The sequence below is a fragment of the Phycomyces blakesleeanus genome (assembly GCF_001638985.1).
Source record: "Phycomyces blakesleeanus NRRL 1555(-) unplaced genomic scaffold PHYBLscaffold_36, whole genome shotgun sequence".
NCBI lineage: Eukaryota > Fungi > Mucoromycota > Mucoromycetes > Mucorales > Phycomycetaceae > Phycomyces > Phycomyces blakesleeanus.
The window spans coordinates 313,124-338,013 of record NW_017265166.1 but is presented as its reverse complement, the minus strand read 5'-3'; the positions used below and the strand labels follow the sequence as shown (position 1 = coordinate 338,013).

Here is a 24,890-nt window from a genome sequence, read left to right as displayed (position 1 = left end):
CATTTACATTTACATTATTCTATCGTAATGACTCGTTTCAATGGTTGTATTGATCTCCATAATGGTCAAGTAAAGCAGATTATAGGAGGATCCCTCAAGGACGATGCACCTGAAGGACTCTGCACAAACTTTGTGTCTTCGTTAGTATCCATAAATTAATATACATATATCAATATTACTTTTAACTTAGTTTAACCTAATTCTATTTAATTCAATTTAATTTAATTTAATTTAACTTAGTTTGATTTACTTGTTAAATATTAAATATCAAATATATTGAATAAATGAATAAATTCAAAATTGAAACAAAGAAGTAGTAGTAGAGTAGTAATACTATTAGTTGTTGGTGTAGTATAAGAAATATCCCGCGATTTATTTAAATAAATATGTATAAATGTCTATCTTATTTTATTTATTTATTTATTTATTCATTTATGCATAAATGTGTATGTGTATATATATGTATATATGTATTCTTCTCATTTGATAGAGAATCTCCAAAGTTCTATGCAGAATTATACAAGAAACACAATGTTACACGTTGTCATGTCATTAAGCTCGGACCCAACAATGATGATGCTGCAAAGGAAGCTCTTCAGACCTGGCCTGGAGGACTTCAGGTCGGTGGAGGGATTACATCGGAAAATGCAGTCTATTGGTTGGATCTAGGAGCCTCAAAGGTAATTGTGACCAGTTACCTTTTCCCTGGAGGACATTTTGACAAGGCTCGATTGGAAGAAATTTCCAAAAGAGTTGGAAAGGACAGACTTGTTGTTGATGTGAGGTAATGATAATAATAAGTATTATACGAATTAAAAATCAGAAGCTGGATTGAATTATATTGGTAATGTTAGCTGCCGTAAAAAGAACAATAAGTGGATTGTGGCTATGAACAAGTGGCAGACAATGACAGATGTGGAAGTTAATAAAGGTATGTAAATAAAAATTAATAAAGAAACACAGCAAAAACTATGGGAAATGGAGTTGGTTGGTGGTGATTCCGATTGTGATTTTTTTTTCAAAATTCACAATCTGAATCATTACTTTTTTCCCTTATAGTGAAAAGGTTCAATTCAATTTTACGTATTGTGTTTGTTTGTGTGTTTATATGTGTACTTAATACTATTATCATCATAGAAACTTTGGATATGCTGTCAGAATATTGCAGGTAAGCTCTCTTTCTTTTTATTCATTTATCTTACTTTATATTACCAATTGAAGGAACGATAACCTAATGTATTAAACCAAATGTGTATTTTAGTGAATTCTTGGTCCATGCTGCTGATGTTGAAGGTCTTTGTAATGGAATTGACGAAGAGCTTGTAAAGAGTAAGATAAATTCACCGTTCAAAGAGAAAATTATTAACCAATAATTTTACTTATTTGTACCTTTCGATGTTTTTTTTTGCATATTTATAGAGCTTGGTGAGTGGGTCAAGATCCCAACAACATATGCTGGTGGAGGAAGAAGTAAGTATATATATATATATTAAGCTCTTTTCTTACTTTATAACAACTTTGTGTCAATTGATTATTAATCGATTTTTTTTAAAAAAAAAACAAAAGCTATTGATGATCTTGCTTTGGTTGACTCTCTTTCTAACGGCAAGGTTGACCTGACATTTGGAAGGTAAGATTTATTAATGTATTGTGATTTTTTAAAATACACATATAAAATTATTTTAATTTTTTTTTGAAAATATTATCTTTTTATCATATGCATGTAATATATATTGTATATGTGGGATTATTAATCATTATTTGCTTTAGTGCTTTGGACATTTTTGGTGGTAGTGGAGTAACATTCACCAGTTGTGTGGAGTGGAATGAAATGCATCAATAAACAAAATAAATTTTAATTTCCGCACATCTTGGCCTTTCTTTAATTCAATACACCACACGCACACGCACGCACACACACACACACATACAAACCAAACAAACAAACAAAAAGAGAGAGAGAGAAAAGAAATACACAAATATACACACACGTACACGTACATATACATATACACATACCTATATACACGCAAAGAGAATGAACCCTACAGCTACAAAAAGATTTGTGTCCCGTTCAGAGTGGGAGCAGAGACTCTCCAAGGTAAAAGTAAACAAGCAGTGAGTAATCAAGAATGAAGTAAAAAAAAGAAGCAAAATAAACGTAATATAAAGAAATAAAGATAGATAGTATGGGGTGTTGTATACAATTACTCATTATTACTTTCTATTAAAAAAAATAACATGCATACAATGATATTTAAATTTGTACATAATTATAATAGAGATCTCAATCAATTAGTGATGAACTACTTGGTGATTGAGGGCTACAAGGATGCAGCCGAACAGTTTAGTGCAGAGAGTGGATTGTCACCGGCTGTTGATTTGGAGTCTATTCAAGAGAGAATGGAGATTAGACATGCGATTCAGTCTGGAGATGTTGACACTGCAATCGATTTAGTTAATGATTTGAATCCTGAAGTGAGTAACTTTATACATATAAACAACTAACTCGATCCACCTCTCATTAATCTAACAAACAAACAAACAAACAAACAAACAAAAAAGATTCTTGATACCAATCCACAATTGTTCTTCCGACTCCAACAACAAAGACTTATTGAGCTGATACGTAAAGGAGATTTTGGAGCGGCATTGGAGTTTGCAGCAGAGGAAATGGCGCCTCGTGGAGAGGAACATCCTGAGTTTCTTGAGGAGTTGGAGCGTACGATGGCATTGTTTGCATTCCAAGACATCAATACGTCGCCTGTGAAGGATCTGTTGCACTCTGGACACCGACAAAAGACAGCCAGTGAGCTCAACACGGCGATTCTTGACAGCCAGTCGCGCGAAAAGGAGCCAAAGTTACCGAATCTACTGAAAATGCTGGTCTGGAGTCAGGTTCAGCTTGATGAACGTCTGCTATATCCACGTATTGAAGATTTCTTAAAGGCAGATTTGGTGACACCAGAGGAGGAACTCGTCAAATCTACGGACCATTGATTGAATGTTTCTTGATTGATCATTGAATATCTAGTAAATATAATATCCGGTCAAATATTTCTATATATATATATATACAGTGCTTTCAATAAGCAATATCGCATACGGCCAAAAATGTTGTCGCCAGCCAATCAAAATGATGTCATTGTGTGATCAACATCAACTTCGTATGTTCAGAAAGGAAAATCGTATTTTTAGAGATCGTGTTGTATGCTTTTGAAAATGGTGCCGTGCCACCGTTGTTTATTGGCACCCGAAAAATATAAAAGCAGACCTTTTCTTCTGGATGATGTTTTTCTTCTTCTTCTTCCAGTTTTTACAATCTAACACGAGTATATTTTTATTTGAAGATGGACATGGAAATGTTGTTGATGAGAATGGAGGTCCTGAGCCGATGAAGTATATCGTTGATCAGGATGGAGTTGTCGGTGAGACGATTGCGACTCATACTGAATACTTGAAAAGTGCAACATCTAGTGAGACTTCCCCGACTTGCCCAATGTTGATGGAAAAGCCAAAAGATGAAGACGTTCATATGAAGGATCCAAACATAAAGCGTGATTATGTGCGCTATACTGTTTAGGGTAGGACTAGATTTTTTGATCTGAAGATTGAAAAGTGTGTGAGTGCATCAGCTACAGCGAAGCAGTTGGGCATTCACATTCGAACTGCTCAGAGACGGGTTAAGCAGTACAATATGCGTCCCGATAGTATCTTTGATGTTTCTAAGCAAGTTGGTCGTAAATGTGTCTTGAATGATGAACATAAAAAGATTGTTGCCAAGTTCATTGATGCTAATCTTTCTACTGCTGTTGTTGAAGCGACTGAACATTTGTTGAATCGATTTAAGGGTCTTAAAGTTTTATGTAACACGGTTCATAAGTTCATGAAAAGTGAATGTAATCTTTCTTTGAAGAAATCTGACTTCCCTTCTATCAAAAGAAACAGCCCAGCAAAGATTGAAGAGAGGCATGATTGGGATTGTAAATGGGAAAATACTGTATACAAAGATCCCAAGAAATCTTATGAGCAGCTCAAGCCTCTTTTGGTACAACAAATATTATTAATATGATTGAATTGAAGGACTTGTAACTTTGATACTTCTAGCAGTTAGGCTTAGGGTGATATTCAATTATCATTATCTTGGTTTTTAATTCAAAAAAGCCATCTTACGTGAATATTGTATGCTAGACTGCTTGGAGGTTGCAAAGTTAGATAAAGAGACAAACATGGCCTACACAATTATGTATTTATTTCTCCTTTTTCACAAGGTCTAAATTATTAAAGGTCTTTAAAAGAAACATGCTTAATAGCTATCAAGGCTAGTACTGATAAAATATAAATCCGTAAAGTTGACAAAAGAAAGCAATCTGAGAAGAATTGACAGAAAAACATTTACATCATGTACAGTTTGGTTGTCAAGATTGCTCGTATGCTCATTAGAGATCTCGGTAGATTTAGAGAATCGCCGGGAATCTGCCTTTTGGTTTTTCAAAAGTAGGAACCAGGCATGACAATGTTAACACAAAGCAGGTTTATACTCTTTGATAAAAAGAATCAATTAAGAAATATGCATGCATTCATCAATATTATAGTATTTAGAGAATAGCCGTTTTCTTTAGATAAAAAATGTAAAAAGTATCATATAAAAGTATATATGTATATTATTTAGTAGCTTTATAGCTTAAAATGTTACTAAATATCATAAAACTTAGTACTTCTTCTTTGCATACTTCTTTATGTTTAACTTGGAATTTTATGGTTTTTATTGATCAAAATAATACAATATAAAACATCATGTATTTGTTGAACCAATCATAAAGACAATAGAATACCTAAAAAAGATATAATTGGCATATTTTGAATATTTTATTGGCTTAGATGCAAAATAATATAAAATCCCATAAATCGTATTTGACAAAAAGTAAAACTAATAGGCTAAAACAGGAATTCTATTGGCTATAAAAGTTACGAGTTCGTAACTCGTTGCGATGTCGGAGGTATAAATCCTGCCATTTTCTACAGTGTATTGTTCAGATAATATAAGCTACATTATCAAAAGGCTATAAAGATATTAAATATACATGTAGCCGTACAATAAGATATAGATAGTATTTAAACAAGACATTCTTGAACTTTTATAAAAATGAGCATTATAGACTACTAACCATTATATTGAGCAAGTCCTATTTTAAAAAAAAAAAGATCTTTGTAGCTCACTGATTATATTTCTTAAAATAAAATTACATCCAAGTCAGTTATTCTATTAGTAAAGAATTAATTAATTTAATTATTGATACCAACAGAGTGTAAGATATACTTATATGAGCCTATTACATAGACTTGATCCAACTTGTAAGATTAACATAAGTCTGAACCCATTGGATATTCTTTCTTTACATATATGATGGTTATTCATCTCAACGGGGAAACCTCGGAGAGCAAGCGGAGATCGTTAATATTAATAATAGTAATAAAAATAAGGGTAAGAATAAGAAATTTTTAAAGTGTGATTTTCAGGTCATTTTGGGTAGTGAATATCTCAATGAAAAATACACATACAAAATATATATATATATATATAATATGATATAGATACCAAAGGAGAGAGAGAGAAAGGGAGAAAGGAGTGGGGGGAATAAAGTAAAAAAAGAGGTTTTTTTTTTTTTTTAAAAAAAAAAGAATAATACTCCTATTTGTTGTATATATATATATAATTTTTTTCTTTACTTTTGAAATCACGGCAATAGACTACAAAAGGCATTTTTTGTACACGAGATTTTTATGATTTTTAGAGTCTGTAATTTGAAATTTCTTGTGATAAAATAAAATTATTAATAAAACCTTTTTATCTTCTTCTTCTTTCTATATTGATTTATTATTATATTTTTGTAGTGTAACTTTTACGGAAACAAGAACCGAGGGTTTGGCGTGTTTGTCATTTGTTTCAATTTTGAAATAATAAAAATAGTTATTATTATTATTATTATTATTATTCATAATATTCATAGTAGATTGTTGTATTTACATACATAATATAAATAATTCTTGTAAAATATATTTATTCTTTTTTTTTTCCTTTTTTTTTTTGAATGATTGACAAGGGCACGGATGTTCCCATGTGAAGAAGAAATGGTATATATATATATATATTTATTTATTTAGTTATTTAAACACGAGTTCCGATCTAGTGGAATTCAGTTCAATATAATTCAATACATTTTTTCCTAAATATTGTTATTGCTATTTTATAAATAACCACTATAATCACAGAAAATAAAATAAAATCACAATAATCACGATAATCACGATAATGAAAGTGCTATATTATTATTAGTATTTATGATCGACACTCATTAACACACACATACACACACTGCACAATACACACAAAACAGTTTATAATAATAATAGTAATAATAATACTGATTTTAACTATAGTTTATTAAATATAAAATAAAATAAAATTAGTATTCTAAACAGAAATTGGGAACTTCATGTGCAAAAATAATAATAAAAAATAATATTTACTATCAGCTTGGTATGGAAATAGAATGTGCTTGTGCTTGTGCTTGTGTTTGCGTTTGCGTTTGCGTTTGTGTTTGCGTTTGTGTTTGTGTTTGCGTTTTGTGCTTTGTGCTTTGTGCTTTGTGCTTTGTGTTTGTATGCTTTGGTAACAAAAATAAAATAAAATAAAAATCTTTTTTTTTTCTTTTTCATTCCTAGATGTAATTTTTTTTTATATAAATATATTTTATCTGTACGCCCAATGTCTTTATTTGGACTCATCTCAGAATCAATTCTAAACCCTCTTTTTTATTTATTTATTCTTTTTTAACCTCTATATTTTTGGCTGCCTGGTTAGTTTACTAGTTGGCTAGCTAGCTAGCTGTCTTGTCTGTCTCTGTCACTCGTTTTATTCTTTTTTTTTGCCTCTGTTTTCTGTCTCCCCCCCAACTTAAACCCCACTCTCTCACTCTCACTCTCACTCCCATTCACGCTCCCATTCACACTCCCAATTACCCACCTCCTCCCCCCCCTTTTTTTTTTCCTATCTCTCCCCCAAAGATCAAGGTCTGCGCTTTTTTTTCTGGTTCTATATTTCATGGGCGCCGTCTTTCTCTTATATATATATATATATATATATTTTACACAAATCATTGTCTGTTTCAATTTTTGCTCTTATTTTTTTTTTATTATTTATTTAAAATATATTAATCGCATTAATTTTGTATTTATTTATTTAATTATTTATTGAGTTTTTTTTTTGTTTCTTTTACTTTTACTTTTACTTTATATATTTTTTATTTATTTATTTATTTTTTCTCTCTCTTATATATATATACACTTTATAAACCACAACTAAAGCCAACAGCCAACAGCCAACAGCCAACATAATACATAAATAAGAACAATGTCTCAGAAAACGTGTTTCTGGTCTCTCTTGTCTATAACAAACCTCTCTTTTGTCTACGCCTCCCCATCACTCTCTCCACAATTCCAAAATCACGATCAGCTCATCGGTCATTCCTTACTTGACCTCATTCACCCAGAAGAAGTCACTCTTGCACGTAGAGACCTCTACAGATTTATAGACTCCAATACTCTAGCAGGATCTGTCACAAGGTCAGTTAAATACATAATAAATATAAAAGCAATATTTTTGTTTTTGTTTTGTTTCTCTCCTATTCTATTCTATCCTATCCTATCATATACTATCCTTACACTTCATTTATATTAACGTTAACATTAACATTAACATTAATATTAATTTGTATTTGTATTTGTATTATATAGATGTCGTATACAAGAACCCTTTAAAAATTCTACAGAGCAACAGGTAAATAAACATATAAGGAAAAAAAAGTATTAATTGTTAATTGCAAAACATCTTTATATATAGTATTGTTGGCCAGTGGTTGATATTGTCATGTATGTCGTTACTGATAAATTGGCCCTTGCATTCTTTCACAGAGGTAAATATATATATATAATATAATCAATGTGTACACATATATTTATATCAAAGTAATTGTTGTTCTAATTGCTATTTTCAACAGATTCTACATCTTATAGCAACCCATGTGGTGATGTGTCATTCGATAATACGGCAAGTACTTCTCAAACGACAAGAACAACAATATATACAGATATTGATGATCAAATCAATTAACCTCTTTTATACATATAACTTTCTTTATATAGCATGCCATTCTTATGAATAAACTATTGATATCCTATCGAATCAATTCAGAACCATTCAATAACCGTCTATTCAAAATATTCGATACCAAATCAAAATCCCTTCTTCTGTCCTTACCAAACAACGATACCTCCGTCTCATTACCAGATTCCTTTACCAACCACTCCTCTACTACTCAACCATCTTGCTTTCAATGCACCCAAACATCCCATCGTTCAAACCCAGTGTCATCATCCGATCGAATCACTATACCCTATGGCTCAATTACATTTGTATCAATCCAACTCGACAACCTCCCACCGTCCTATTATCGCCCAACCAGTTCCCCAGTTCAATTCCCTGCCTACTACTGTCCATCGACATCAAAATCAAAATCAACATCGCCGTCACCGTCAATATTGCCCACTACGCCCAATACAAGTTCAGATGAGATAAAAAGGTAATAAATTCCCAAAGATATATATATATAATGTTTAATATTGATATTATCATTATTGCTACTATTATCCTCTCTTAAAATATATTTATAAAATGCTTGTATGTTGCGTAAATTTTTTTTTTATTTGATCAAATTTTGTGATGGGTTAGCTGACTCTAATTATCAATATCAACACGTTTAGACTTCAAGAATTCTCCTTTTCTCATTGTCCCACAAAAGAAAGCTTCTCTACAGCACCAACTGCTACCGGCCACTACTCACCAGCACTCCCACTAAATTCTCTTTTAGCCCAACCAAGCGTGATTGAACACTCGAAAAAAAGAAAAACAAGCGCCAATATTAACAGCAGCGAAATTTATAATGATACCAACAGTGACATTGAGATCAACATTAACAAAAACAACAATCATAGTGGCGGCAACAGTAACAGTAACAGTAACAGCAACAGTAACAGTAACAGTAACAGTAGCAGTCGTACAAACAACAACACCAACACCAATAGGACTAATAATAGTACTAGCACGGACATCAGAGATTCTCGACATCGTGCTTGTACAACAGAAACCGAATTAGAACAAGAATCGACATCCTCGCCTATTTTTTTTTCTCCTTCGTCTTTTTCGCCTTCTCCATCCGCATCCTCTACTTCAATATTATCACTACTAGTCGAGGCTGGCCCTAGCACCAATACTGCTACCACTGCCGCTAACACTAACACAATCATTCCTTATGCAAGACGTCAGTCATCTTTATCTCGATCATATTCCCAATATTCTCAGCCAATACTATCCTCCACAACAGCAACAGCAACAACACAAAATAAACAACAGTCCACTTTACTTCTATCTTCTTCTTCATCGTCATCAGCATCAGCATCAGCATCACCACAATCTTTATCATCGCCTTCGTCTCTTTCGTCGTCGTCGGCGTCGGCGTCCTCACTGATGTCAAACACAAGCCCTTATTCATTGCTGTCCAAATCCGGCCAACCATTTCAAGTCCCCCGGCGTCGTGCATTTGTCTCAACTCGGAACACTCGCCATTCCGCTCAATTGGAACGCACAAGCAATAATCACAACAATCACACGCCGTTTGCCCAAAGCGCCAACAATCTGTGTGAAAGCTGTGGCACAGATTCAAGCCCGGAATGGAGAAGAGGTCCATCGGGTCACAAAACGTAAGTTGTACATTAATAAATGATAATTTAACAAATTCTGAGTAAATAAATAAATAAAAATAATAATTATTCGTTATATATGTTTATTGTCTGTGTGTAGGCTGTGTAATGCTTGTGGTCTGAGATATGCAAGATCGGTAGCTCGACAAGGTAAACTTGTACTCCAGCAACCACAAAACCTGGATATTGGTGGTGTTAGTGGTGTTAGTGGTGGTAATGGTAGTGGAAGAGAAGGCAACAATACATTTGCACGACAAAACATGTGTCCCAGTGGCAATGAAAAAGTTAATTACAAACAACCCATACAACAAAGCTATCAGTACGAGCTACAACAACAACAACAACAACAGCAGCAGCAACAGCAGCAACAGCAACAACAACAACAACAACAGCAACAACAACAACAACAACAACATCATCATCATCATCATCATCATCACCATCAAAATCCTTACCTTGCACCCTCTTCTCCTCTATCTGCCTCTTCCTCTTCTTCCTCTTCCTCTTCTTCTTGTCAGTCTTTTGAATCTCCTGTTTCCTCGTCTTCCCCCTGCTATCCCTCTGCTTATTCGCCTAATGATCATTTGCGTTATCCATTGTACAGTACCGGAGAATTAAGTCACTCCTTTAATTCGAACCAGTCGCGTCAATTGTATCACATTCAATAAAGAGGAAGAAAGAAAGAATCGCTTTTCAACCGACCAACCGACCGTCCGACCAAAAACCCAAAAACCCAAAAAAAAACCCCATAAGAGAGAGGTTTTGAAACAACACAGTACAACACAAAAAAAACAGCACAGCACAAAGCAAATTTACTATCAATATCGATATTACTATTCTTCTTTTCTTCTTCTTCTTGATGAAGATGATAGTAGTATCTTATAAAAATGTATATACACCACCCATATACATTCACTCGCTCACTTTTTTCTTTTCTTTTCATAACACCATGCCAAAAACAAAAATATCCCTTTCACATACATACACATACATACATACATAGATACACACATACATACATACATACATACATACATACATACATACATACATACACACATACACACATACACACATACAAAATACATACAAAATACCCTCCCTTTCCCTTCAGATACACTCTTTCTTTCTTCTTCTTTTTTTTTGCACAGTATATAACAGACAATTCCTATTATTTTCTTTATTTATTTATTTTTTATTTTACATGTATAATTATATACAAACACAGAAAGATGTACTATGCTTCGTTTAATCTTAGGATACACAACAAATATAAAATATATTCTTTATATATATACAAATGAAATAGGAAATTTGAAAGGGGAGAAAATGGTGGGGGGAGAGAAGGGTAGGAAAGCTGATATTAAAGGAGTAAAAAGAAAAAAAGAAAATATATAGCTCAATTTTCTTTAATAGTTAATCGATTGATTGATTGATTGAATGATTGAATGATTGAATAGTCGATTAAGTGATCGAGAATATGTTTTTTTTTTGGGGGGATTGAGATTTTAGATTTGAATTGGGAAGGAGAAATAAAGGAAATAAGGGCGGGGGGTAAGGTGAGGTGAAATGGTGTGAGGTGAGGTGAGGTGAGGTGAGGTGAGCTGAAGTGAGCTGAAGTGAGCTAAAGTGAGCTAAAGTGAGCTAAAGTGAGGTAAAATAAGGTGAGCTAAAAAGTATATATAAATATAAATAGTGTATATGGGGGGAGTGAAAGGAAGAAAGAAAAAAAAAAAAGAAAAAAAAAAGACTCTCTGTATAGATTATTGTAGATTGTGAGGATTGCAAGGCTAATTTCCATATTTAATCCCTAATTACTTTAAGCCAATTATTGTAATACTTGAACTTGAACGATTGAAGTCAATTTACTATATTAATCACAATTGGTATTCTTTCTTTTTTGGTTTGCTTTTATTCCTAATGGTTGCCAAGTTACAGGGTCCTTTATTCCAAAAATGAATACAATATATATATAAATACATATTTTCTTCTGAATCAAATCTTACAATAATTCAAGTGAACAATATATATATACTTTTTACTTATTTATCTATTCGTCATGTTAAGAAAAAAAAATTATATGATAGATTTCTAAATATTCATGTTTCAAAAAGCAACAAGAGAATTCTGGGTAACAGCATCTAAAGAACACAGATGTGTCTTGTGTGTATATAGACTTTTGAGTAATGAACCTTCTATATGTCTATTTTACTATAGAATCCAAAGACATAATTAAGTATTGTGTACATATCTGTTGAATCTCACACTTGTAAGACATCAAATAGAATAAAAAGAATATAGCATATAACACATAACAGATATACATGTGTATGTTATTTGACTTTATATTTAAGGTTCATCTCAACTAAAACCTTAACTATAAAGACACATTTATACTTTATTTGTAAATAATATCCAATAATAAGATACTCACTTGAAATCCAATAGCATACATTATAAGTTAAAGAGGTCGAAAGATACTCTTATGTGAACATAGACTATCTTTTTGGTTTTGGTTTTGGTTTTGGTTTTGATTGAAATACTTATTATTTCTATTATTAATGATAATATTTATAAATTACTTAAAAACAAAGTGTAATTATTACTGCATATTTTCCTTATTGAAGCTTTACACATGTTGACTCTGATATTTGGGAAAAAAATTAGACAAGTAAATATATATAAATGATTTATAATAGTAATGGTAATGGTAATAAAGAATTATAAAAGTATAGCGTGGAGTGGAGTGGAGTGGAGCGGAGGAAATAAAGAAAGAGAAAAAAGAAGAACAAGTGAACCGATCCCTGGTCCGTGTAAGGTATGAACTGGGTTAGTCCAACCAAAAAGAATAAAATTGTTGGCTTTTTTTCTTCTTCTTTTGATATTGCAAATAAGAATACATAGATTGTACAACGATGTCTAAATCATTAAATTATATATAATCATATACACTATTTACCTGAAATTATGTTGCAAAATTTGGAGATTTATAATACCAAAAGAAAAAGAAAAAAAAAACATGCGAACTTCGACTAGTTGGCACGACATTAGTTTTTTTTTTAAGTTAATTTGATCCGTTTAATAAATAAATAAATAAATGTATATATATAAAAATCTCTGAAAGAGTGTGTGAATTCCATTTGCAATTCAGAGTATATTAAAAAGAAAACAGAATGAGAGACAAAGTACAGGGAGAGACACATGTATATAGATTTTTATAAATATATAAAGATGTGTATCTACATATTTAAATGTACAGATATATGTATATGACATATCTGTATATCTGTATTTAATTCTAGATAGGTGTAAGGTTAAATTCTGTTTAAAGAGCTTACTTTTGAGTCTATAAATTATAAGACAATTTAATATACTTGTAAACAAAATCATTTGAAGGACGAGTGAACGAGTGAATATGAGCATGAACATGAACATGAATGCAAGTATGAGTATGAGTGGGAGCATGGGCCAATTCATTCAAAGCATGTGCAGACACACTACATACTGCATACTATATGCACAAGCAATGTCAGAATGTGTTTTAGCAGATTTTACGGCAGTCGTGTGGAATTGGCCGACTCTCGAAGCACATTTTTTCTTCTTTTTGTGGGAACCAGAATCAGATCTTGACAGGATTACAAACCTGGTGCCAAATTTCCCTCGGACAGCCCGTGGTTTTTATGTTTTTTTTTTGGTGATCACAAATTCAATCACTTTTGTCTAACCAACATAAGCGGGAAAGTTAAAATAAATAAATAAATAAATAAATAAAGGGACGTGAGATCCGTGCCTTGTAAAAAATAAAAATAAAATAAAAAAAGACCGAGCTTATGTTAAATATATTTCGGGTATTTAACTACATTCATTTTCAGACAAAGGATTGAATGCCGGAAACTGAAAAACCAATGTCGCTGGTTTAAAATATACGACTTGACTATTTGTTACGAAATATGATTTTTTCGAAACGAACAAATTTTACCAACCGCAGTTATACACGAACCACGAACCACGAACACAAACACAAACACAGGCACAAGTACAAGCACAAGTACAAGCACAAACACAAGATCACTTCTTAAGAAATTGATTAGATGTGTAACATACAAAGTGTGCAATACTGAGAATTGGAGAGATCGCCAAAAAAAAAATTACTGTCTTTTGACTGTAGACAAAACATATATTGTGCTTGTTGAATAAAAAAAAATCACTTTAGAAATCTGAATACTATACTATACTATAATTATCGCAGCTGCCACCGCAACCGCAACCGCAACCACAGCCTCAATCACAATAATTACTGTTATTATAATTTTCTAGAAAGAACAGAGATATTCAGACTTGCACAGAATGTGAAAATTTTTGGTTGCTACTTCTTTATACTAATGTTGAATATCTACCTATTACTATTGCTGTTGATGGCATTACCTTGTAGTTTATTTTATTTTTAGAATAATGGAAGTAAGTTGGATTGAATTAGACTCGGGAAAGAAAATCGTTGAGATGGTTAAGAAAGGCAACCTTATTGATCCTTGTTTTTTTTTTAGGCTAGATATATTCGTTATAATTTGTTTGATTTTTAGACCGACAGCTATATTTTTTTTGCACAAGTTATTTTGTACCTGAATCCATAAGAGTTAATCCAATCTAATTAAAGTAAAAAGCTGAAACTATTTAAATGAGATTTGTTGAAAAAAAAATCCTCCAGGGAAAATTTGATAATGGCTGTATTAAACTGGTGAGTTTATATATATCTATATTTGTGTGTGTGTGGGAGGGAGGGGAAAGGCGGAAAACCTCTAATGTTTTGGGGGTGGAATAACTCTTCAGTTGTTCTGAATAACTAATAAGCCTATAGTTTACTTTTTCTTTCATTCTCTTTTTCATAAGCGAAAGCCCAAATTCGATCTTCTATTTCATCATCATATAGAATGAAAATTGCATATTTTATTTTTGTGAGGTGTTTTTTTTTGCTGTATCTCAAGGTAGTGAAGTAAAAACATAGCTTAGATATTTTAGACAAAGATGCAGATGCACACAAATGATCTTCAGCATACTACACTACACTACACTTCACTACACTTCACTACACTTCACACAGACATGTGCGCATGTGTGCATGCGCACATGCACACAAACACACAGACACACGCACAGAAATCCACACACAGACCTACACACAAAAATACCCCAAAAAAACACATGCACACAGGTATATACAAATATGATCGCTCTTACTATCTTTCTTTATTATTGGCCAGCCCCATTTCTGTAAAATAATCCAAAACAAATACAAATACAAATACAAATACAAATACCAGCATTTTTATTTTGACTCTTTTCAGATCATTAACCCATGTTTTTTTTTTTAACTTTTAGGACTATAATGGTTAGATTTTGTACCATATTTTCCCAAAGAATATTTCCCTGTGCTTTAAAGAACAACCTGTCTTGTATGACATTTCTCTTTATTAATTTTTGTTGCACAGGCTCAGTGTCTTTGTTTGGCATTTGTATATATATATATTCTCTATAGAACAAGAAGAAGAAAAAGAAGAAAAGAAAGAAATTTTAGATATATAAAGGTACGTTTGACATTTGTGCGTTGGATACGATAATTAAATTGCTTTATTGAGAATTAAACATCATTTATATATTTATTTATTTATTCTCGATCAAAATTACTATACAAAATATTTTATTACCCTTTTCATTATTTTTATTAATATATTTTAGTAGCCAATCAGGCCACAAAGCATCTATTGCTATCTACTCATCTAACTTGATGATACTAATGATACTACTGATCTTTCTTTTACCAATGTTAGTGCTACTACAGACAATAATAGGAATTATAGAATGGTATATGGAACAATAGTAAATGTTCGTAGTGTCTAATATTGCCTTGAATCGATTATCAGAATTACTACTATTACTATTTATGAATACCAAGATCTTCTTTTCTTCTTTATTGGATTTTATACATATTGACGTTTGGCTAGTATTTCCATATTTGAGATTAGATATATATATATATTACCTGTCCCACTTTCTGGAGATTATTGGCTTGTGATCGCACAAACATAAATTAAGAAATGTTTCGATATTATTATTATTATTATTGTGATTAAATAATAATGATGTGGGCTTTGGATGAGATAATTTATAAAAATTTGGCTATATATATATATATTTTATGGTGAAAATTCACAATATATTGACCAATACTAGACGATATATTTAATGGTAGTCATGGTGGTAGTAATCATTTAATTAATTTTATTTTCTGATTGTGGGTTTGTACAAGGTGTATTTCAAATCGATCAGATAAATACTCACAACTTCTTTTACTCTGTCAGTAGGATATCCTCAAGTTTTAAACAAACTTTAATATAACGGAATGTCTGTATATATGTATATGTATGGGTTCTGTTTGAATCAAATAATACGAATACGAGGACCTATTCTACAAATCTTATATATCTGTACATGCATGCATGTATCTTTTTGGGAGGGGAGGTCGAGATAAGATAATGATATAGATAGAGGTTTGGACCAGCATTCCAATTAGAAGAAGAATAGAGAAATTTATAGAAAGTTTGGTAGAATTTATTCTTAATAGTTAGCTCCAACTCTAAAGACCTTTAGTAGATAATAAGAATGTTTATTCTTTATATATGTTTAATTAACCGTATATGGTTTAGAAATGGCTCACCACTTACCATGCTGTACTACATTTAATACTATACACATCTATATATATATATATGTGTGTGTGCGTGTGTGTACTTTCTAAACAACTTGACAGATCACTCTCATTGTAGTAGAGTTTGATTTCTATGTTCCTTTATGCTCTACATTAAACCTTTTTTTAATCAGGATTCATTTCTGCCCAACCATTCAATCTTACTAGCATAAAATATAATTGAGTATAGTCAATTATGTAAATCCTCTATATTTGTTCCAATTTAGAAAATATGATTCTCGTTAATACGTTGAATGATCAACTATTCATTAGAATATTTACAATCTTTTGATTATGATCTTCTTCTTTTTTGGTCTTTGAACCCCCCCAACACCAATACATACACATGTACATACCCATGCTTATATACTCTTAAGAATTAGATCTGTAAAGAAGAAGAAGAAAAAAACATATTTTCAGACACTTTTCTAAAGACATATATATATATAATAAAATAAAATAAAAAGGTTTCTTTTGATTTAATTTGTAGGACAAAAGCTATTGTATTTGAAAAATCGAAATTATAAATTGTTGGCAGGGAGTGACATGCATCTAACTTCATTGGTTAATCTAGAGGTCTAGAGTTTTAGTTGTGTTTTCTGTGGAAGGAAGTCCAAAGAGCCTCTTATTCTTCTAAATTATTTTCTTTCTTTTACAAAATGAAATAGAAGAAGAAGGGAGAAAATGGAAATGGAAATGGAAAAACAATAATATGTATTGCTTATTCTCCTTTATCAATTATTTTTCGATATTTTTTCCTGTCAATATATAACTACCATGCTTTTTGTGAAATTAGTGGCGGGTTTTGTGATATCTAAGACTCGGAATTTTTATTTTCTTATTATTGATAACAGATCTAAAACAAATAAAGAAGTAAAGAAGTAATAAAAATGACTTGGTTAAATAGCCTCCTCGATTGGGCTTTGATGGCTTGTGTTGTACTCCACTTATATACTATATCGGCTCTGTACAGAAACTAAACATGAACAAAGTTTAGTAAGGTATGTAATTGATCAATATATTTAGATTTATACTTGTACTTGTACTTATTTTTATTGGGGGTGTTCTTTTCTTGTTTTTTGGTTTTTAATAACTTAATAAACAGGTTCTACAATTACAGCTCTCTTTTAACAAGGCTTCTATTATTCTGTTATTCTACATATATATTCTACTCTTTACAGATCGACTGCGTACATTGTATCCAGACCACCAAAGTTAATTTCTGTAATTGTACAACAAGATTCTTAAGTAAAAGGAATACAAATAAGAATAGAAAGGTTAAAGTTACTTGCTATTCTCCTTTGTCTGTAAGAGAAAAAGAAAGAAAGACAGCGATATGCTTTAGATCATTTGAGATCATTTGTTGTTTCTTGTTTAATATAGTGTATTTTTCTTATGCTGCAATACAACAAATCAAATTAGGTTCAAGTAACTCAAACTATTCCACAAACACACGCATGCAAAGAACAAAATAAATATGGGCAGGCATTTCGTACTTACTCATTATTTGAATCACATGACTAGCTACTTATTAAATGCTCGCACTCGATTAATAAACCAACTTGTTTTTGTAAAGTGCAGAAATAAAGAAAAAAAAGACCATCTCTTACCCACGCCACATTTTTAGACTTAGATTTTGTACAGAAATGCAGAAGATGATAATGATAATGAAGAAGAAAGATGCACTGGATCTATTGATCCTTCCTTATCAATCAACAATAAAAATATAGCTTTGCAGAAAAGTACAAAAACAAAAAACTAACAAACAAATAAATTTAAAGCGTCAAGAATTCGTTTGTTCAAGTATATAGATCAGTAAATTCAGTTTGTTAATTTATTTAATTTTTGGTGTTCTAAACCTTTACAAAGAAAAAAAAAATTCATTTAAAGGGTGCTTCAAAGGGTATTGAGGACCAAATGCTTTTTTATAAACATATGTATAGTTAATAATGAAGTACGACTCAGAATTCAATTCAATTCAAATTTTAGCTTTACTTTCTCAATTTCTCCAATTTTTTTTTATCACCTCTTTATTCTTCTTCTCACTATTCCATTTCTTTAACAATATTTATATTAACCTTTTGTTAACTAGAGTCGTTTTATACTCCGCTATCTGCCGCAGTAACAGTACTTAAGGAGACCAGTCCTGAGGCTTCAAAAAAAAATACATAATCAGAATCAGAATCAAAATAATCAGAAATTCTAAGCTAATTTTTCATATTTTTCTTTTGTTATTGTTTAACCTCAGTCTACTCTTTTAACTTTTATTTATTTATTTTTATTTATTTTCTTCCTTTCTTTATTTTTTATTTTTTTTTACAAAACCTTCCTTACAACCTCTCTATCAACCTCTCTCTATATCTCTACCTCTTACTTCTTACCTTTCTATCCCTCTACTTTTTTTTTATTCATTTGTTGTGTCAAGTGCTATTAAATGACATCCAGTACTCTGTCAGAGACGTTTCTCAAGCAACTCAAGGCATTCAAAATCGATATCGACGAAGATGCGCTTGAGTACATGACTGGTATGCTGGCCGATATGCAAGTGAATGATAAAGACGACGTCCGTGGATCTACAGAGAGTTTCTTGGCCGACGCAAATGTCGACGACACCACGATGGATGCATTTTACAGTGCGGTTTTTAAAATACCCGGTAGTTCAACTGAAAGTACCAAAGAGCGGGTACCTAAACCAGTGTTACTTAAAAAGGTACCAAAAAAAGAAATAGGAAGATTACTATCATCATTATCATCATTATCATCATCATCATCATAATTATCAATATTTATATACATATACAATGTATTATTCTTATTAACATACATCTTCTCTGCCTAATTACCTGTATATCTCAATTACTATTGTTATCTTTATATATATGCTTAGGAAGTCAAGATTATAGAACAAAAACCAACTGTAGACACACCAGAGCCAATTCCCCAGGATATCAAAGAACCCGCTCGTGAATCTACTACAACTACTAATACTACTACAGCTCGAACCAAAAGACGAGCAAAGAAAGGCGCCGTAGAAGATCCAGAAGACACTACGAATAATAATAGTATCAATGACCACTCTGATACTCCCCCAACAATCGTCGCCATTTCACAACAGAGTCGGTTTCATCGTGAGACTCGCTTAGATTCGGTTACAAAGGAAATCGATCTTATGCAAGTCAACATATCAGTAAACCAGCTCGAACTACTTGTAGATGCACATCTAAAGATCAAACCAGGTGTTCGTTATGGTCTTGTTGGCCAAAATGGTGTAGGAAAAACAGGTAAATAAATAATTATTTATACTATACTAGAAACACAAAAAATTAAAATTAAGATCGGAAAGTTAAAATTAAAAAATTAAAAAATTAAAAAATTAAAAAATTAAAAAATTAAAAAATTAAAAATTAAAAAATTAAAAATTAAAAAATTAAAAATTAAAAAATTAAAAATTAAAAATTAAAAATTAAAAATTAAAAATTAAAATTTTTTATTAACATATATCATTCAATTTTTATAGTTTTGATGAAATGTATGGCAGATAATATTTTAGTGGGATTACCTCAGAATTTACACATATTGCATATTGCACAACTCGAGGTACATAGCGAAGCAAATACAGTGCTGTCAGAAGTCTTGTCTTCAGACAAAGCGGCCACGAAGATTCTTCATGAAGCCCAAGGTATATATACATACAAACAATAACAATAACAATAACAATAATACTAATAATAATAAACCAGAAATTCAAAAGGCATTGGGCTCCAAGCAATCTGCTGGGAAGCTCAACAAAGACACATCAGATACTCTCAACCAGGTGATCTACAATATCATGCTGTCTCGTGCAAAGGATGCCGAAGAGGACGCAGCAAAGATTGCGACCCGTCGATCTGGTGCCCGTGGACGAGAGGCTCGCCAACAGTTGGTGAAAATGGAACAAGAGTATGCCGAATTGGAAAACCAGAAAGACTCAAAGACATACATTACTCCACAAATGACCCATGAAATCGTGACCAGCGTTTTCGAAAAGAGCGAATTGATTGACATCAACGAAAGGAGCGCAAAGGCCCAACGAATCTTGAAAGGTATTGGATTCACAGAAGACCAGATCAATGCATCTGTCAAGGACTTTTCTGGAGGATGGAGAATGAAGATTGCCTTGGCAAAATCCTTGTTTATTGAGCCTGATATTCTCTTGTTGGATGAACCCAGTAAGTTTTGAAAATGTTTAATATATATATAGTATTAATCCAATCCCACTTATTTATTTCTCTTTTTTTATATATATATATTTTAGCCAACCATTTGGACTTGCCTGCAATTTTGTGGCTGCAAGATTATTTGATGAATGACACAAACGATCTAGCAATGGTCATAGTCTCTCACGACCGAGAATTTTTGAATACTGTCTGCGAAGAGACGATCATCTTTAAAGACAAAAAACTTCGTTACCATCCAAGTAATTATGAGGATTGGGAACAAAACACGGAAGAACAGAGAATCAGAAAACAGGCAATGTTGGATGTAAGTAATAAATTTATTTTGTAAGCGTTCTATATTAAAAAAGAAGCAATTTATTTTTTTGGAAATATACTTGTTATTATCCACAAATCAAACCTTTTCCCTATCCACCGTCTTGTTCCTTATTCCTCCTTACAAATAGGCTACTGAGAAACGCAGAAAGACTATAATGGCCAGTATACAGCAAAATCTGCAAAGAGCAAAGGCAACCGGAGATGACAAGAGACATGGCATGGTTAATTCCAGAAAAAAGGTCTGTATATATATATGTAAATATATATTAACAAAACTAATAAAAAAATGATACACTATTACAGAAACTCGATCGTTTGGGTATGGAAAAAACCGAAGACGGAAAACGCTTCAAGGTCAGTTACTATGCCGGATTTCACACCGATGCCCGCGTACAAATTGCGGTTGAGCAAGGAGTCAAGACAGCCAAGATCAAGGTTCCGGACCCACAACCCTTACGCTATCATGGTTCGGTGTTCACTCTCAAGTCAGCGTCGTACCGCTACCCAAAGGTCAAGAAAAACACATTTTCAAACTTCTCGATTGACATCGAACCAGGATCCCGGGTGGCGTTTCTGGGAGCCAACGGTAGTGGAAAGTCAACCCTGTTGAATGTGTTGACTGGTAACTTGCAGCCAACGTCGGGCGAGCTCTATCGTCACCCGATGCTCCGAGTAGGATATTTTTCACAGCACTTGGTCGACCAACTTGACCTGGAGTCAACCCCGGTCGAAGAAATGAAACGTCGATTCCCAGACCTTAGCGAGCAGGACTGCAGAGCTCACTTTGGAACGGTTGGTGTGAGTGGCAAGATCGTGCTTCGGAAAATCAAGCATCTCAGTGGTGGGCAGCGTAACCGGGTTGCGTTCTCGCTCATCCTACAGGACGCACCTCATGTCCTTATTCTGGATGAAATCACCAATCACTTGGATATGGGTACAGTCGAGATGTTAGTAGAAGCCTTGGCAGGATACACGGGTGCTCTGGTGTTGGTGAGTCACGACGTCTGGTTCTTAAAGCAACTCATGGAGAATGTGCCGAAAGAAGACTCAGATGACGAGGAAAACGATGAACCCGACAAGAGTGCGTTTTATACGGTGAAGGATGGGCAGGTCAAGCCATGGGACAAGGGTATGGATGCTTATGTGAGCTCCGTTCTCAAACAAGTGAGAAAGAACAAATAAATATATCTGTAATTATCATTATCACTGCCATTATTCGTATTATTCTTATATGAGACGTTCCTGGTGTATTAAATTCATAATTCATGTTATCTTTCTCTCTAAAGCCTTGTAAGAAAATCCAACCTTTCTTTCAATCTTTTTTATGGCAGTGTATGTAATAAAAGTGGCTTTTTTTCAAGTGAGTAAAAAATTTTAAAGAAAATTTAGTATCAGGAAGGTCTCAAATATTATTATTACTATTGTACATAAAAGTTTATTTATTTTTCATTTTTTATGTATGTCTATATATTAATACAAAGCAAAACCAGGCAAGTTCATAAAATGTAAATAAAAGTACAATACTTTGATAGTGACACATATTATTATTTGTTCGATTAAGAGCAAGAGCAAGAGCAAGAACAAGAAGTCTATTGACCAAGAGAGAAAAAGAGATATGCCTTGATTTAATGCTTAACCAAAGAACTTTTTTTTTCATAAAAAAAAGGTCTCGACACAATACACATATAATAGCATAATCACATGTAACATAAAATATGCATTATTTGACTGAAAGAGTGATGTAGAAATGGCATATAAAACAGACGGCCCTCGAGTATAAACTAATTTAGTGTAATTCTCGAACAAATTGTTCACATATTTATATTGGCATTTTAAAGGCTTTTTGTTGTGTTCATTTGTTCATTTGTTTGTTGTTTTAATTTGCAATAGACCAAGTTGTTTGTATCGAATTTGATTATACAAATGCAAATGCAAATGCAAATGCAAATGTATATTACATATAGATATATCAAGTTTACAGTACCGGCTGTGTAACTATAAAGAAGTTTGTTGAAGTACAGAGAAGGGAGGAGAGGTCTTGTTTGGCTCTTGTGAGAAAATGTGAATGTACTGTCCCCAAACTAGTGTATCTATGTGTATGTGCACGTAAAGAAAATCCGTGTAGACGGGTGGTTATATATATATATATTTATATACAGCTGATTATTAAGTGTCTACTCCTTCGCTCCATTCACCCTTCCTTATTTTATTTTTATTTTTTATTTTTTGGTTCTTGAAACAGTGTTACAAAGCGCAACTTTAGATCATACTTAATTCTCCTAACCACAACTAGTGGGATTTCCTTTCCTTTTTGTTCATTGTGATTATTTAAGCCAAAAGCAAAAAGAAGAAAAGAAGATTTAATACTGGAGCTTTATTGAATAGACAAAAATTAAATGAGAAATGTTTATATAGCCATTTCAAAGATAAATCACACAAAACCAACTAGCTTAAGAAACTATTGCGATTTCTCTCTCTCTATTAAATACATATAATACACCGTTTACTATATAATAATACTAAGAAGAAGAATATTACTATCTTACCTGTGGTTTTCTATCTATATATCTATCTATCTATCTATCTATCTATTTATTTATTTGTTTGTTTGTTTGTTTGTTTATATTACCAAGTTTCTTTGTATTGTCATACGATGATAACTGGCATTATAGGCAGGTTCCTCAACAATAAAGAAACCGAAAAAAATTAAGAGCAAAACAAAGCAGCCTCTGAGAAAACCCTGCGTCAGTTAGAGCTATTGTTTGTGTTACGTGTTGTGCATTGTGTGTGTTTCTAGTGCTTTGGCACAACTCAGGGATAATAACTGTGAAACTATCTAGACTATAATTTTCCTTTTCTCTTTTTCTGTCTCGTATAGTACTATTATTTATTTTATCTACAAGTGGGTCTGTCAGATCAAAAGTACGTTTACTTGTATCCCTTCAAGTAAATCAGAACTATCATCATATGACCACGCATGGTTCAAATTTTGCTGTAAAATAAAAAAAAAGGGATTGTCATGTTTATACTGTGATGAGGTTAAAGGAGTCAAATACCAGGTAAAATCGTATCAATAGCCTCCTTTCTTTTTTTAAAAAAAAGTATCAAAATATATTTAAGAGTGACTTTCAAGTCAATAGCAGTAATACTTGACAAATATCGATAGCATCTGCCATTATATATAAACATATAGTCTACGAGCCACTATAATTGATAAGTAGAATCAAAATCAAAATCTAATGCAACAGTTGGCCATTGTATTTAAGATGAGACCTCTGATTCATATCATGATGTGTGAAAACCAAACACATTACACTACCTAAAAAAAAGTGCATAAAAAATTGGAGGTTATATGTGATTAGTAAAGTCCGTTGAGGACTTGAAATGATCTCATCTGTGCAAAAATACTATCTATATGTTGTTTCTCTCTTTCTTAGGTCAAGCAAAAGCTACCGACTATACAGCCATTTTAGTTGTGTTGCTTATAAATTTATAATTATTTCAATTTGAACAAGTAGTATATAAGCACACATAAAAACACTATTATAAACACACAAACACAAACACAAACACAGACTGACAGACTGACAGGCTAACAGGTTAACAGGTTAACAGGCTAACAGGCTAACAGACTGACTTCATGACTTATATATAATGGTTTTTGTGCGATTATTTTCTTTTTTCTTAATTTATACTTCTTTAGCAGTTTTAAATACTACCTGAATAATATATAAGAGTATCATAGCAACTCACGTGCATATCTGTATGTATATATATGTGTGTGTGTATCTGTGTGT

The 24,890-nt window shown here is 32.2% G+C and overlaps 5 protein-coding genes across 5 annotated transcripts; all 5 read left to right on the top strand.

Moving 5' to 3' along the window:
- Positions 1 to 27: 27 nt before the first annotated feature.
- Positions 28 to 1,843, top strand: PHYBLDRAFT_119210 (hypothetical protein; the record flags this gene model as incomplete). The annotated part of the gene is made up of 8 exons (XM_018428669.1): positions 28 to 140; positions 491 to 784; positions 855 to 931; positions 1,138 to 1,168; positions 1,262 to 1,329; positions 1,420 to 1,470; positions 1,567 to 1,630; positions 1,771 to 1,843. 8 exons carry the CDS (start codon positions 28 to 30, stop codon positions 1,841 to 1,843), a joined length of 771 nt encoding a protein of 256 aa, XP_018284489.1.
- Positions 1,844 to 2,038: 195 nt separating this feature from the next.
- PHYBLDRAFT_156679 (hypothetical protein) lies at positions 2,039 to 3,000 on the top strand (the record flags this gene model as incomplete). The annotated part of the gene is made up of 3 exons (XM_018433508.1): positions 2,039 to 2,118; positions 2,283 to 2,478; positions 2,566 to 3,000. 3 exons carry the CDS (start codon positions 2,039 to 2,041, stop codon positions 2,998 to 3,000), a joined length of 711 nt encoding a protein of 236 aa, XP_018284488.1.
- Positions 3,001 to 3,136: 136 nt separating this feature from the next.
- PHYBLDRAFT_70905 (Homeodomain-like DNA binding domain-containing transcription factor) lies at positions 3,137 to 4,191 on the top strand (the record flags this gene model as incomplete). Its single annotated transcript, XM_018442361.1, has 4 exons — positions 3,137 to 3,208; positions 3,314 to 3,565; positions 3,611 to 4,048; positions 4,165 to 4,191. The coding sequence occupies 4 exons, from the start codon at positions 3,137 to 3,139 to the stop codon at positions 4,189 to 4,191; spliced, it is 789 nt and encodes a 262-aa protein (XP_018284487.1).
- An 8,801-nt stretch (positions 4,192 to 12,992) lies between these two features.
- PHYBLDRAFT_175257 (hypothetical protein) lies at positions 12,993 to 13,543 on the top strand (the record flags this gene model as incomplete). Its single annotated transcript, XM_018437455.1, has 3 exons — positions 12,993 to 13,022; positions 13,122 to 13,132; positions 13,216 to 13,543. The coding sequence occupies 3 exons, from the start codon at positions 12,993 to 12,995 to the stop codon at positions 13,541 to 13,543; spliced, it is 369 nt and encodes a 122-aa protein (XP_018284486.1).
- A 5,995-nt stretch (positions 13,544 to 19,538) lies between these two features.
- PHYBLDRAFT_97316 (hypothetical protein) lies at positions 19,539 to 22,248 on the top strand (the record flags this gene model as incomplete). The annotated part of the gene is made up of 6 exons (XM_018444018.1): positions 19,539 to 19,842; positions 20,079 to 20,179; positions 20,469 to 20,769; positions 20,856 to 21,075; positions 21,239 to 21,332; positions 21,448 to 22,248. Coding segments are annotated over 6 exons (1,821 nt in total), but the record flags the coding sequence as incomplete, so codon positions are not given.
- Positions 22,249 to 24,890: the final 2,642 nt, after the last annotated feature.